The sequence below is a fragment of the Myotis nattereri genome (assembly GCF_964212035.1).
Source record: "Myotis nattereri genome assembly, chromosome: 18".
In the NCBI taxonomy this organism is placed as follows: Eukaryota; Metazoa; Chordata; class Mammalia; order Chiroptera; family Vespertilionidae; genus Myotis; species Myotis nattereri.
Window position 1 is genome coordinate 33,395,595 of NC_138093.1, and position 14,083 is coordinate 33,409,677.

The 14,083-nt window shown below is 53.8% G+C and overlaps 1 protein-coding gene across 1 annotated transcript in view; it reads right to left on the reverse strand.

Annotated features, from left to right (window-relative positions):
* Window positions 1-8,467: 8,467 nt before the first annotated feature.
* The window catches only part of MAPKAPK2 (MAPK activated protein kinase 2), a 41,958-nt gene continuing 36,342 nt past the window's right edge, over window positions 8,468-14,083 (reverse strand). Inside the window, exons 2-10 of the mRNA XM_081112559.1 lie at window positions 12,323-12,462; window positions 12,123-12,187; window positions 11,833-11,912; window positions 11,261-11,387; window positions 10,589-10,664; window positions 10,075-10,199; window positions 9,808-9,893; window positions 9,610-9,690; window positions 8,468-8,880 (exon numbers count right to left, since the gene is read on the reverse strand). Coding sequence (XP_080968685.1) covers window positions 8,737-8,880; window positions 9,610-9,690; window positions 9,808-9,893; window positions 10,075-10,199; window positions 10,589-10,664; window positions 11,261-11,387; window positions 11,833-11,912; window positions 12,123-12,187; window positions 12,323-12,462 — 924 coding nt within the window. The 3' untranslated portion in view covers window positions 8,468-8,736. The remainder of the gene's footprint in view (window positions 8,881-9,609; window positions 9,691-9,807; window positions 9,894-10,074; window positions 10,200-10,588; window positions 10,665-11,260; window positions 11,388-11,832; window positions 11,913-12,122; window positions 12,188-12,322; window positions 12,463-14,083) is intronic.

Sequence of the window (14,083 nt, forward strand, 5' to 3'; positions counted from 1 at the left end):
TGCTTCAAATGTCCTCTTAGCCCCAGATTGCCCCACTGCTGACAGCAAATTCTTTCATGGACTCTCATCCAGAAAGCAACATGCAAAGTGCATTCATTAATCAATTGATACTGTCTTTTTGGCAGTACCTGCCAAAACCTAAATTGTATATACCCTTTGATCTAACTATCTTTTTCTTGGGATCTATCATACAGAAATTCTTACACATGTGCACAAAGATATTGTACAAGATGTTTACAACATTAATTCTTATAGTAAAACAATGTAAATAAATGAAACATATTCTTAGCAGATAGTTAAATAAATGATAGTGCATCCATACTGTGAAATACTCTGCACCTGTTATTAAAAGAGACAGGATGTGAACACTCACTAAGATAAGCTAATTTAAAAAAGCAAATAGCATGTTAACTGGTATGAAAAATTTCTAGAGACTGATTGCAAAACAATGTGAATATACTTAACACTGCTGAAGGGTACACTTAAAATAATTAAGATGGTAAATTTTAAGTCTATTTCACTACAACTTTTTTAAAAAGTTGCAGAATAATAGGCCTAATGATTCCATTTATACTTGTTATAAGAAATTTCTCATCTGTGTTTACAAGCATATATTTTATGGACAGGCCTTCAGGATTCTTTTTCTTTGTGGCCTTCCACAATTTATGAGAAGCACCTGGTAGTTAAACCCCATGATTGTTAGATCTTCTGATTCAAACAGCTCCTATGTTCAAACTGCAAGACAAGACATGCTACTCTCAAGGCTACGTTCTTGCATCCCCCTCCTCCCTGCTGTTTTGAGAACTTAGGGATAATTCACACCAAGGAGTCTCTATCAGTGATGGCGAAACTTTTGAGCTCGTCGTGTCAGCATTTTGAAAAACCCTAACTTAGCTCTGGTGCCGTGTCCCATATAGAAATTTTTCGATATTTGCAACCATAGTAAAACAAAGATTTATATTTTTGATATTTATTTTATATATTTAAATGCCATTTAACAAAGAAAAAGCAACAAAAAAAATGAGTTCGTGTCACCTCTGACACGCGTGTCAGAGGTTCGCCATCACTGCTCTAGTTAGTAGAAAGTTCCCTCCCCCTTCCCCTTTAAACAAACCTCTTTTGAACTCTTCATAACTTTTGCTCTAAACATGTTTCATAGGCTTGGGGAAAATACTGATAAGACACCTCCCTAGGACATCTGCTGGACTATCTCCTGGAAAGGAAACAAGCTATAACTTTTCAAGACAACCCCCTGAGGTCTGCTCAACTTCAGCCCCAAATCCTCCTTCCTTCCTGGTCACCTTGCAACAGCAGCCATTACTCTTTAAAAGGGAAAGCCACCCTTTGTTACTTGCCCTGTATTGATTAGCAAGACACCAGCCCTTTCCTCCCTTGGAAAGTAAAAATAAACTGCCTCTAATCTCTTCTTTTAGTTGTGAATTCTTTGAGAGCCCACATCATGGGACAAACCCTAACTGATATGTATGTAGATAAATTAAAAGAAAATTTTTGTAAAGTTGGATAAAATCAAACTGCTAACGGAGTTATTTTGGGAGTTGACATAGTTGGGCGTGGTTATGAAGAACTTCCACATTTCACACTGTGTGCATATATAATTGTGTATATATAATCACTTTGATGTTTGAGTTCATGAAATTGCTTGTGTTAATGGTTCTTTAGATGCATTCACCATCCAACAGATACTGAGCACCAGCTGTCATTTTTAGAACGTGAAATCAGATGAGACCAGTCTGGATCTCTCTCTCTTCTTTCTCTTTCTTGCAGACCAGCTCAGAGAATGGCCTGCTCTGGTCCCCCTGTGAGTGGGTGAGTGGGTGAGAGGTAAGGCTAGAGTCTCACTATGAGGGCCTTTTCCTTAGAACAGGTTTCTGACCAGAAAAGGAGACAGCTGAGTACCAGAAACCCATGTCCCCTCCAGGTCTTACTATGAACACCAGCTCGCCATGTACCGCAGGCTCCAGTCACAGCTAACCAAGGTCTGGGACAGACTCAACAGCCTCCAGTCACAGCTAACCAAGGTCTGGGTCAGACTCAGATGAAGTCGTGGTTTCTTTGAAAAGCAAACCTCCAACTGGTGAGTTCAGAACCACAGGTCTCCAAATCAGAGAAGAAGGGCTGGGAGAATTCAGTTCATTTTGAAACTAGAGGCCTCCTACCCCGAGGGAGGAAGCTCTAACTATTTGATGAACCAGAGTCCCACAGCTGTGGGGATTGAGGAAGGACCACGGTCACGTTTCACATGGTCTCAAACAGCAGTGGCCTGAGCTAGCGACCGGCCTGGGCTCAGTCTGGCCAGAGCCCCCCACCTACGGGTCCATTTGCATAACATCTGCCGGTACTTGGCATCACGGGGCCTCAGGAGCACTGCTCCCCTAGGATCAGAGCACCAGCGGTCACACAGCGCCTGAGGGACAGAGCCTGAAGGAGAAGAGGACTTGGGGGGGGGGGGGGGAGAGACATGGCAAAGGGGGAAAGCCAGTCCCAGCATTTCACTTGCAAATCCTGGCAGGGGTATTGGATGGGGTAGGAAAGTTCACTGTCCCTTAGAGCAAGAAAATTATGCAAACAAGGGCATTTGCATGGCAGTTCTGTACCACAAGCTCCAGGGGCTCCCAGCAGCACCGCGCCCCCTGCAGCCCCATCTGGAATCCTACAGGCCAGAGGCTTTGGGCAGGAGCTTCCCTTCGGAGCAAGAACTATTCTCTCCAGTGGATGGATGGGTGTTCCAAGGTAACCCCAGGTTGGAAACGCTGGTGTGCAGAAAATAAAAAAGTGTGGAAGCTGGGGTACAGTACAATGTGTATTTGTAACCGGGAAGCTCCCAAGGGCCTGTGTTTAAGACACTGAGTGGTATAAGGACCGTGAACTGGGGTGATACTCAGAGGGGACAGGAGCAAAGAAGCCCTTGACAACTATTCATCCCGATTTTCCAAAGGACCCCCCTCCAATTTCATGTGATGTCCTTTTCTACAGTGATTTGTAAAATGTATCACTAAATGTGATCTAAGGTGTCATTTCGTAAGGCTTCTTGAAAACTTAATGAACTGAAGAGCGAGGGGGGGGTACCCCTGTGTTCCCAAGGTTTGGTTTTGGGGAAGCAAGCCTGCTGAACGAGGGGAATCCAGGTTAGAGAGGCGGGACAGAGAAAATGGGCAGAAAACGTCGAGAACACCCCCAGGGGGTAAGTCAGATTTCCCACCGACAGAGCTGATGGGTGAAAGGTCAGGCTGGAGAGACAAGCAGACAGCAGTTCCAACCAGAAGACAGATGGGGTGAACCTCTAGAGACCTGGAGGAGGAAGACAACGGCCCTACTTCCCTCATTTTCTACCATCAAAACCATCGCGCCTGGCTCTCCGCCTGAATAGCTCCTCCTTCGGCACCACACACCTGCGGTTCTGAGGCTGGTTCTCCCCGCCTTCTCTCTGGACGGAGCCACCTAAGGGTCAGACCCACTTCGCACTCACCCATGTCACCCCAATGCCCTGGAAGCTGGGTGTTGCACATAGTAGGTGCTCAAGATGAGCTGAATAAGACGCTGGCATCTTTACTCTTGGAGTGTGGGGGAAGTCTTCTCGAGGCCAAAGCGCTGACCCTGCTAGAAGCGTGGCCTCAAAAGGCTCAGGGCACAGCCCTGGCATTGTCACGCATCCACAGTGCTTCCCGCCTCCTCAAGTCCCAGGTGGCTGTTTATCCTCAGGTGCTTGGGTGCGAGGAGGACAGGTATTATCCCCAACAAGGCATGGACATGAGGGCTTCATCTGTAAAATGAGGACACCGGGCCCACTCCTTCTGACCTCACTCATCTCTCCTATTTCAAAGCCTCTAGAGCAGTGGTTCTCAACCTTCGGGCCCTTTAAATACAGTTCCTCATGTTGTGACCCAACCATAAAATTATTTTCGTGGCTACTTCGTCACTGTCATGTTGCTACTGTTATGGATCGTCATGTAAATATCTGATATGCAGGATGGGTCTTAGGCGACCCCTGTGAAAGGGTCGTTCGACCGTTAAAGGGGTCGTGACCCAGAGGTTGAGAGCCGCTGCTCTAGAGCCCTAGGAGGCTGCCCTGGGGCCCCTGGGCTGGGATTGGGCACCCCTCACTGTGTGGAGCAGTTTCAAACGGGTCGATTCAGACCACAAAGTGTGCCCATGCCATGGACGCAGAGAAAGGACCAGGCCTCTCGCTGCTGCACACGCGTTTTGTGTCTTGCTGACTAGGAACCAAGCAGGAACCAGGCCTCACACGTATGCATAGTGCATACATAAGTGCCTGGGTGTGTAGTGAGTTAGTGGGTAGGCCTCTTTACACCAGCCTGATGGATTGGATGCAGGGAGAGGAGAGTTCGATGAATTCACCTCAAGGACCCCCCAGAGCTGGAGCCCGGTGTCCCTTCCAAGTGACTGGCTACTCCCACACTCGGCCAGACTCCCCTTTTGATGGCTGAGGCCCCCAAACTTGGGCTTCAAGAGAAAGAGCTGGCGGGGGGGGGGGGGGGGCTGGATTCCAGGGCTGAGGGCACAGAGGCTGCCCCAAGTGCTCCTACATGCCAACTCCAGCCACTAGGGGAGGGGAGGGGGGGGTGCCCAGCAGGTTTGTTTACATCCGCCAGTAGATGGGACTGCCACCCTTGAATAACTGAATTTCCTTCACACCTTGAGCAGACAGACCTACCCACTCGTCATCCACAGCCCTCCACATTTCCTGCCTCTAACCCAGTCAAAGGAAAACCCCAAATTTACTGTTATTGTTTGCCAACCCAACAGTCTCACCCAAGACTCAGAGACAGGCCCTCAGCATAAGGGCAGGGGCAGAGAGCCCGCCTAGACCACTGGCCCTGTCCAAACCTGGGGTTCCCTGTGCCCTCTGGGCACGGCAGCCCACCTGAGGGTGGGACTCTAACCGTGATAAAGGCCACCTGACACCTAGCACCTTACAAAGAATTTAAATTATCTCCCTGAATTTCTCACAATGGTCACAGGGCATAGGAATGTCACCCCAGTTTCATTGAAGAGGAAACTCTACTCAGTGGAGAGGAATCCAGTCTGTGTCTGCCCTTCCCCCACCCCATCCTTAGCAAGAGGACGTCAGATATTTTTTCCAATTTGATTCCCCTCTGCTTAGCTGTGAGGCTTGGCAGAGCCGTTTTCTTCTCTGAGGTTGTTTGCTCTGAGGTTGCTAGACTACCTCAGAGAGCTTTCATGACTGCGAAGATCAGGGTACTGGGCAACCTGAACTGGTGCTCAGTAGGTGCCTACGGGTGTCCCTAGGCCCTCTTGCATCTCACACCACTTAAGGGTGTTCAAGAACCACGCCCTGTACCCCTGCACCCATCAGGCCACAAACATTCCACGCTCATCCCATCTGGGGGTTTAGCAGAAAGAGGTTAAGTTTCCCCTAGAGAAAGGGAGGGCATCAGGGGGCCAGGCCAGCGTGCATGGGGGAGAGTGGAAAGGCAAGACCCGCTCACCCAGCCATCTTCCCCGAATGCCAACTTCAGGCCCATCCTCACTGGCCACAAAAATGTCCTGAGCTGGGCTCACCCAGAGGAGGAAGCAAAACTCAGTGTGAGCGTGTGGGGCAAGAGGTGAGAGGGCTGAGACGGGCGTGGTGGAGCAGTGGCCCCTGGGCGCCCACATCCCAATCCTTGGACCTGAGTCGCCTTCCATGGACAGAGTGCTCTGCAGGTAGGATTCAGGGTGAGGGCCTCCTGGACTATCTGGGGAGGCCCAATCCCATCACTCGGGTCCTTGGGAGTGGAGACTCCTCCCTGGTTAGGTCAGAGAAGAGTGGTAACAGAGGGTCAGAGATGTGCTGTGCTGGCTTCGAGGATGGAGGAGGCGGCCATGGGCCAGGGAATGAGGAAGCCTCTGGAAGCTGGAAAAGATAAGGCCACAGAATCTCCTGCAGCCTCTGAAGGAATGCAGCTCTGCGGAGACTGGATCTTAGCCAGTGAGATCCTATCAGACCTCCGACCCACAGAGCTATAGATAGCACCTGTGTGCTGTTTTAAGTCATGAAATGTATGATGACAGCAACAGAACACTAATGCAGCCTCCCAGACAGCACCAGCTGACAACGCCCTTCCCCCTCTCCCCCCAAGTCCCTTCTGCCACCCTGCTCCCCCTCCCCCAGTTCCTGTCACTGCTGACACCTTCACAAGCTCAATTTCTCTGGAAGCTAAAGCTGACGCTGGTTCATGTGAGCAGTGGTTTCCAGAGGGATGAGTAGTTTCAAGATGGGACCCAACCCGGCTGTCCTTCCAGGAGTCGTGCAGGGACCACCGCCTGTGCCCATGGGTCTGAATGGAGGAGACGTGATCCACCCATGACCGAGGGTAAGGAGGCCTCCCCTCTGGGCAGGAGACATGGTCTGCGGCTAGAGGCTCTCCAGGCCTTGGGATCCTAAGTTCCAGTCCAAGCCCGTCAGCCCGACCTCCAGCAGGTCCCTTCACCCTCTCCATCATTCACTCACTCACAAAGCAGGGATAGCCACCGGCCTCACCTTCACCTTTCCCCACCCCCCCACACCCCTCCCCCCCTCACACACACACACACACAGCTCCGAGGATCATGAGAACACGTGACACTGTCCGGGATGCACTCACTGTCCGCCTGGGAGAGAGCAGTGTGGCCCCGCCACCCCCCAAGTCATCATGTGATCTCAAGTCCCACTCTGGGCCTCAGCTTTTTATCTGTGAACTGGGAGGAATGGGTCACATGCACCCTGAGGCCCCTTCCAGCTCTGACCTGTTTCTGCCTGACCCCTACCTCCCCCTGCTGGAACCTTCAGGAACTACACCCACCTGCTCCCCTGGTCTCTTTCTGAGGATTTGAACCAAATTACTATCACTCACCCTCTTCTCCCTAGACCCCCACGCCAGTCGGCCTGGCTAGGCTGAGGGTGCCAATGCCTGGCTGTGGCTAAAGAGGTGAAAGAATCGTGTGCCAAGAAGCAACTTGACTCCTGATTCGGTATTTGGCAAAAGGGCATGGGCTCCTCAGCCCTTATTGGCACCTCCACCCTGCTCCAAAGGAGAGCAGCACTATACCCCTGCACCAGACCCACCTGGCCAGGCGTCGACAGAGCAGGCGCTGGCTGCTGCTCGCCCAGAAGGCCCTCCTCTCCTCGTCCCCTCCTGTCCCCTCCATTCAGTCTTTTCCCCTCCCTTCCTATTCCTTCCCCTCCCCTCCTCTCCCAGGACTCCCAGCCCATAGAACCACTCTCCACATGTGGGAAGAGGAGAGGTGGGGGGTCAAGGCCTAAGGCCCATGAAAAAAGAGAAAGAAAACCTTTCCACTATTAAATCTGTTTAGTAAAGACAGTTTCGCTCATACAAAACAACAGTTTACAACAATCTAAGCGCTGGACACACCATCAGACACGGAGGCGCTGCAGGCACTGGAGCCCTCCCCAGGGCAGAGAAGACCTGAGTGCGCCCCTGCCCTGAGGGAGATGAAGACTGAAGTATTACCGCCACCCCACCCCAGCCCAAGGGACCATGGCACGGAGGACCTCTCCCCACGCTGCTCCTCGCTCCTCACTGGCCTGGACACGTGAAGCCAAGCTGTTCGGGGTGGGGGCAGTGGCTAATGGGTCGGGGCAGAGTCGGGGCATCTTTGGTGTGAAGACCCCCCACCCACTAGGCCACACAATGGAAATGTGTGGGAGGCCACAAGGGTGGTGCCTTTGCCCAACACCAGGGCCCAGGGCAAAGCGCAGAAGCTGTGTCCCGTATAAAGTGCCCAGGTTCACCCCGGTGAGCTGAGAGGAGGCCTGCGGAGAAATGGCTAAAAATGTAAGAACAATAAGCAATGGGCGAACAGAGGCAGGAAGGGGAAGCAGAGGTTACTCGGTAGATGAGCGCCTCAGAGGACTAGGACCAGCACTAAGTGAGGAGTGGGGGGTGGGGAGGGGGGTCCAGTCTTCCTGATTTGGGCCAGTGCTAAGTCACTCCTCTCCACCTCCCGGACCAGTTAACAGAGACAGGCACGCAGGCCAGGCTCCGAGTCTGGACAGGCTTCCAGGCACCGTGGCAGGCTCACCACAGGCGGGGCGGGACAGGCCAAGGAGGGAGAAGGTTCCTGAGCCACAGCAGGGCCCTCCTTATGCAGCCCGGCCTGTCCCTGGCCCCACAAATGCGCAGTCCTAGGCACACATGCACGGGCGTGTGTACACACACACACACACACACACACACACTCACTCCTATCCGTCTGGCACACTGGTGATGTCGAGGGATCCAGTAGGAGGTGGTGGCATCCTGGCCCCAGACCTCCATGGCCTTGAGCGCCAGGTGCCTCGGCCAGCGGGGAGCTGAGGCTGTAGTGGGGAAACGGGCAGATGGGACGACACAGGGACACTCCCTACAACAGTTTCCACAAATACCCTTTAACAAGAGGAAGGGGTTTGTGGGGAGGGGGGATGAGGAAAGGACAATAAAAGAAGTTTCATAAAAATCCTAAGTCAAATCATGATAAAACTGCAGACTGAGCACAGGTTCAAGAGCATCTGCTCCCTCCTCTGCACGCCCTCCAGACACCGGCCCTCCCTCCAGCGGCCAGAGCTGAAGGCAGGAGTCAGCCTCTCACGAGGCCCCTGCTCCGCGAGCCGAGGAGAAGGGAGGCAGCAGTGGGCAGCCTGTGTCTTCATTTAAAAAACAGATTCAGGTCGAGAGTTATTGCTTGTCCTCCAGCGGAGAAGGACGGGCTGAGCGGTCAGTGAGCGAGGGCCGCAGCCTCCAGGGCCCGCGCCTTCTTCCGCCTCTTCAGAAGCAGAGGGTTGGAGGCATCTTCTATCTTTTTTATCTTGATCTGCTCGTAGTCGACACGCATTGTGGCCAAGGCACTGGTCATCTCCTCCTGGGGAAGGGGTTCCACCAACAGAGATGTGAGAGACATAAGTAAAGGCAGAGTGAGCCTGGCAGGGGTGGCTCAGTGGTTGGGCATCAACCTACGAACCAGGAGGTCGCGGTTCAAATCCCGGGCAGGTGCTGAGGCTCGATCCCCAGTGGGGGGCGTGCAGGAGGCAGCTGATCGATGATTCTCTCATCATTGGTGTTTCTATTTCTCTCCCTCTACCTTCCTCTCTGAAATCAATAAAAATATATTTAAAAATACAAATAAAGGCAGGATGAGGACAACCAGAGCAGAGAGAAGCGGCAGGCTGGTCAGTAGGTCCAGGACCAAAAGCGGCCTCAGCCCTGGGCTGGGTCAACTGAGTCGCCTCCGCTGCTGCCGCTCTCCGAGAGCCCTCCAGGGGCCCCGCAGGAAGAGTCTGCCCCGGCCAGTCATTGGCTGTGTGACCTTGAACAGGTCACTCCCCTCTCTGGGCCTGTTTCCTCATCTGCAAAATGAGAAGATAGTACCTCTGAGGCCCTTTTAGAGACCCAGGGAATAGAGAGCTTGTAGGAAACAGCCCCCCGAGTTTAGGCCGGAACACAGACTCCTCTGCCCCAACCTGGTCAGGGAAGTGGCTCAGACTCGCTGTTCTTGTTGTAACAGAAACCTCTGGGTGAGAGAATGCAGAACCAAATCCTCCCCGCCAGCACCGCCAGGCACCCTGCGCCCTCTCGGCCCGTGGTTCCTCACCTTGACATCCTCCCACCGCTCCTTGTCCTCCTTCAGGACCCGGCTGGTGTGCAGTGGGGTTTGAGGGACCTTTGTTGATTGCTGAGGGGAGAGAACAGGGTCCAAGTGAAACCTGGGCTGGGCAGAGTCCTGGCTAAGCCCTGCCCCCAGGGACAGTCCCCAGAGACCCAGGTCTCTCTGGCCGCCGGCCGGGCTCACCATGATCCAGGGGTGGTTCATGAACTCCGTGATGGTCATTCTCTGAGTGGGCTCTGTTTTCAGCAGGTTCCGGATGAGCATCTTCACTGTGGGGGGGACACAGGGACACAGAGAGTCAGGGCCCCACTCCCTCTCCTGCTCCTTCCCACACACACGCACACACACACACACATGCACACACACGCACACACACACACGTGAACACACTCGCACGCGCGTGCACGCACGCACACACACATGCACACACTCGCACATATGGCTCTTTACCTTCCTCTGATACTTCTGACCACTCTGGGTTGGGAAACTCATACTGGCCCATTCGGATGCGAGTCTTCATGCCCGGAGAGATGGCAAGGCCATGGTTGGAATAGAAGGGCGGGTACCCACACAGCCTGGGCCGAGGGAAGCAGAGAGAGGGGCAGAGCTGGTGTTATTTGGGGGCCCTGCACCAGGAACAGGATGAGAAGCAGACTTCTTGTAAAGGTCACGGGCAAATGAGGACTCGTTGATTCAGGCACGGTACAGAAATTCAGGACAGGGCCCTGATTCCTACATACCAAGTACCCAAACCACACATTTCCCCGCCCACCGGCTAGTTTCCAACCAGCACTGAGCTCTCAGATCCACTAGCACTGAGGGAGGGGGGCGTGCAGGAGATTCCCAGGGAATCCCCATCCAGAAGGGGAATGCTAACCCTCACCTCTTCCTCTCGATCAGAGAGGAGCAGGCTTCCTCCCACCTCGGCCCAGCCCCGACCTGGGGTCCCTCCCGGCACACTCACAGGATGTACATGATGACACCCAAGGACCACATATCACAGGACTTGTCGTACTTCTCTGGGCCCAGCACTTCTGGAGCTGCAAACCAAAGGTCAGTGTGGATGGGCCTGGCCCTTGAATACGCGGATCTACACCAGTTTCTCTGTAAAAGATGCTCCCAGCCCAGACCATCAGCCCGTCATGACGGGACTGTAGCTGCGGGAGGGAGGGAACAGCCATAACCCAGCCCCGGAGCTGAAGGAGGAGAGCAAAGACCCTCCTCCCAGTGGACCTGAGGACTAGAATCTTAAGATAAGGTAATTCTTGGCAAGAGCCTTTCAGACGCACGATGTCCATTTACTTCGACAAACACATTTGAGAATTTATCCTGTGCCAGTGAGCTGGGCGCCAGAGCCAAATCTGGGTGCCAGACCACTGGGCATCTGATGGAGGTGACAGCTCCTCTCGGGAAAGTGCCCATGTGCACAAAACCCTGCCGCGACCTCAGGTAGTGTCCTAGGACACCCCAACCCCAGCCCATCTCTGACGAGCCCTACTCCATTCAGGTCACATGGAACCAGCGCCACAAAGGGCCAGAGGACACGCCTCTCCTGGGGCCTGTGGCTCCAAGGCCGGAAGAGGAGGGTTTGGCAGAAGTTCAGGGGGAGGACGAGCCTGGCCTTCCCTGGACTTACCCACATAGTAAGGCGTATAACAAGGAGTGGTCAACGAGTTGTGGCTGGTGGTTTCCTTGGCAAAGCCAAAATCGGTGAGTTTCAGGATGGCGTTGGGCCTTTTGGAGGTGTATAAGAGGTTCTCGGGCTACAAAGAGAGGCAGAAAATCAGCACTCCTGCATGAGGGCTATCAGAGATCAAAAGGGTAAAGATGACTTCCCTCCCTCCTCGCCCACAGCCATCTGTCGGGCCCCAGTGATCTGCACACCATCAGCCATGACTAGCTCCCTGCCTTCCCGGAGCTTGAAGATAAGAGGCCAATGACAGACCAGCAGTGAATTCACAGGGCAGAGAACCACAGGTGTGGCTGTGCAGTGCTGCCTGAGGACCACAGGGCTTCCGACTGGGTTTGGGGGTTTGCCCAGAGAGGGCAGGCTCTGTGGAGCAGAGAATAGCACCCTGTCCCACCCTACCCCACCCTGCCGCCAGGAACCAGGCAGCAAGGGGGCGGGCAGGACGACTCTGGCACCCTTTCCATGCGCCCTCAGCAGCATCTGAGTTGGGAGGGGGCGGGGTGATGAACCGCTGGTACCTTGACATCCCGATGAGCGATGTTGATTGAGTGCAAATACTGAATGGCCTCACCGATGCTCTTCATGATTTCTGAAGCTTCTGTGGAGGAGAGGAAAGAAAGTCACACAGTGTGACATTAGGGTTGCAAACTCAGCCACCTGAGCTCAGAGGAGGACGGCAGCCCTGGCAGCGAGTGGGAGGAGGCGGGAGCCTCAGCAGGCCTCACCGAGGGCAGGCACTGCGGAAGGTCCCCTCAGTCACCCGCTGCCCTGCCTGCCCGAGGCCTGTCCCCCAACAGACCCTTTCTACCTCTTTCTGTGAACGCCTGGTCTCCTCGGTCCTGGATCCGGCTGAAGAGTTCTCCACCATCCAAGCTGAAACAAAGCCATGGTCAGGTCTCGGAAACACAACCCACCACTCTCCATCACCCCCCCTCCGCCGAAAAATCCATGAGGGGCCTGGGCAGGGAGTGGGAGGCGGAGCCAGAAACAGATCCGCAGGCTGCTTACCACTCCATGACGATGAGCAGGCACTTCCTCCCCGCGTACAGGTTCTCATAGACGTCCACGATGCGCACGATGTGTGGGCACTGGGAGGCCCGCCAGTGCAGCTCCACCTCGCGCCGGGCCTTGGGGCAGTCCTGCAGCATCTACAAGGCAAACAGCCGCCCGAATAACTGCGCTGTCTCAGGAGGGAGCAGCTGGCTGCTGCTCCACATGGGCCTATTCCAAGGCCCTGCCACATGCCAGCTGGCATCCCACCAATGCACCATAAACTCCCCACTCCCACTGACCCCCTACCAAGCCAGTCTCCTTGGCATTTTCCCTGCAGCTCCTTCTTCTAAATGCCGACTTGGAGCTTTTTAGCTCCCTTGTCTGCTCTAAAAGAAACCCCAAATGACCCCTTGGGGCCTTGACAGTCTACCCAACTAAAGGCATAGAGTCTACTGTAGGAGGCAGGCAGCAGCGAGGCACTGAAAGACGGGGATAAAGAAGGTCTGGGAGCAAGACAGACTGAGGAAACCCAATCCAACATGGAGATGCTCAAGAATTTATAAGCAAATTCCACGACCCCTCAACCCCAGCACACCAAATCCTGAGCAAGTCCTTTCTACCTGTGATACTTCATTCAACCAACAGGTGGCCTCGGGGTCAGCGCAATGTATTTAGAATCCAGGTTCCTACGAGGTCTGCGACCTTGAGCGAGTCATTTACCGCACCAAGCCCCATTCACATCCCCCTTCTTTCATGGACCAGCTGGCCAGGGGCATTAAAGGAGCCTGGATCCCACATGCATCTCATGAGTCTCAGGGGCTGAACCTTGACTAGTCCAAGCCAGTCTCCTTATGTCCAGGCCCTTCACTAGTGACTGGCTTGGGAATAAGCCTAAGACGAATGTCGGCCAAGAACTTTGTAGGAGATCTGCTGAGAGGCCTCTTAAAGGGAGCGCAGGGATCATACATCACCTCTCTCACATATGGCACCTGGGACCGAGGCAGTCACTTGGTGCCACAGGGGAACAGCCTAAGAGGATGAACCAACACACTGAGGAAGACAGCCAGGAGAGGTGGCACCTGCCTGGATCCTTGCTGATACCACCACACGTCCCTCGTGGCTTCTTTGTGGTAAGAGGCATCCTGACACATCCCTTTATAAATGGGGATAAACCTGTTGTGAGGATTAAATGAAAAACCCTGCACAATGCCCAGCAGAGTGCCTGGCAGTGCTCAGTAACAGCAGTCGTCATTCTCATTACAGGATGTCTGCCAAGTGCACAGTGCAGATGCCAAAATAATTAAGATAAGGACCCTCGCAGACTGACCAACCGTGGGAAGTCAAGACTAGCGCTACAGTACACACCCAACTTCTTTGGGCAGTTAGAGGGCTGGGGTGGGAGGAGGCAGCAGGGCTAAGCAGGAACTGGACAGGCAGAAGGGGAGGCTGACAGGAGAGGAAAACAGCGGGAATCAGGGCTGACCAAGAGGGAGCTGGGCTGGGGAGCAACCTAAGGCACCTGCTGCTGGAAAGCGGGTGAGGCTTGGTGAGTAGGATCAGATGGCCAAGATGGAGCGGATGAGAGGGGGCGCTGAAAGGCAAACGCGGGGATTTCCAACAATGAACTAGCACTCCTCTATGCTGTGGTCCATGATATGCTCGGCCTTTTCTAATTTTCCAGTAATCGCCATGTTACAGGGTGAGGAAACTGAGGCTCAAAGAAACTGTGGGTCCCAGGCTCAGATTCGGGGGAAGGCAGAGCCAGGGTTGGAATCC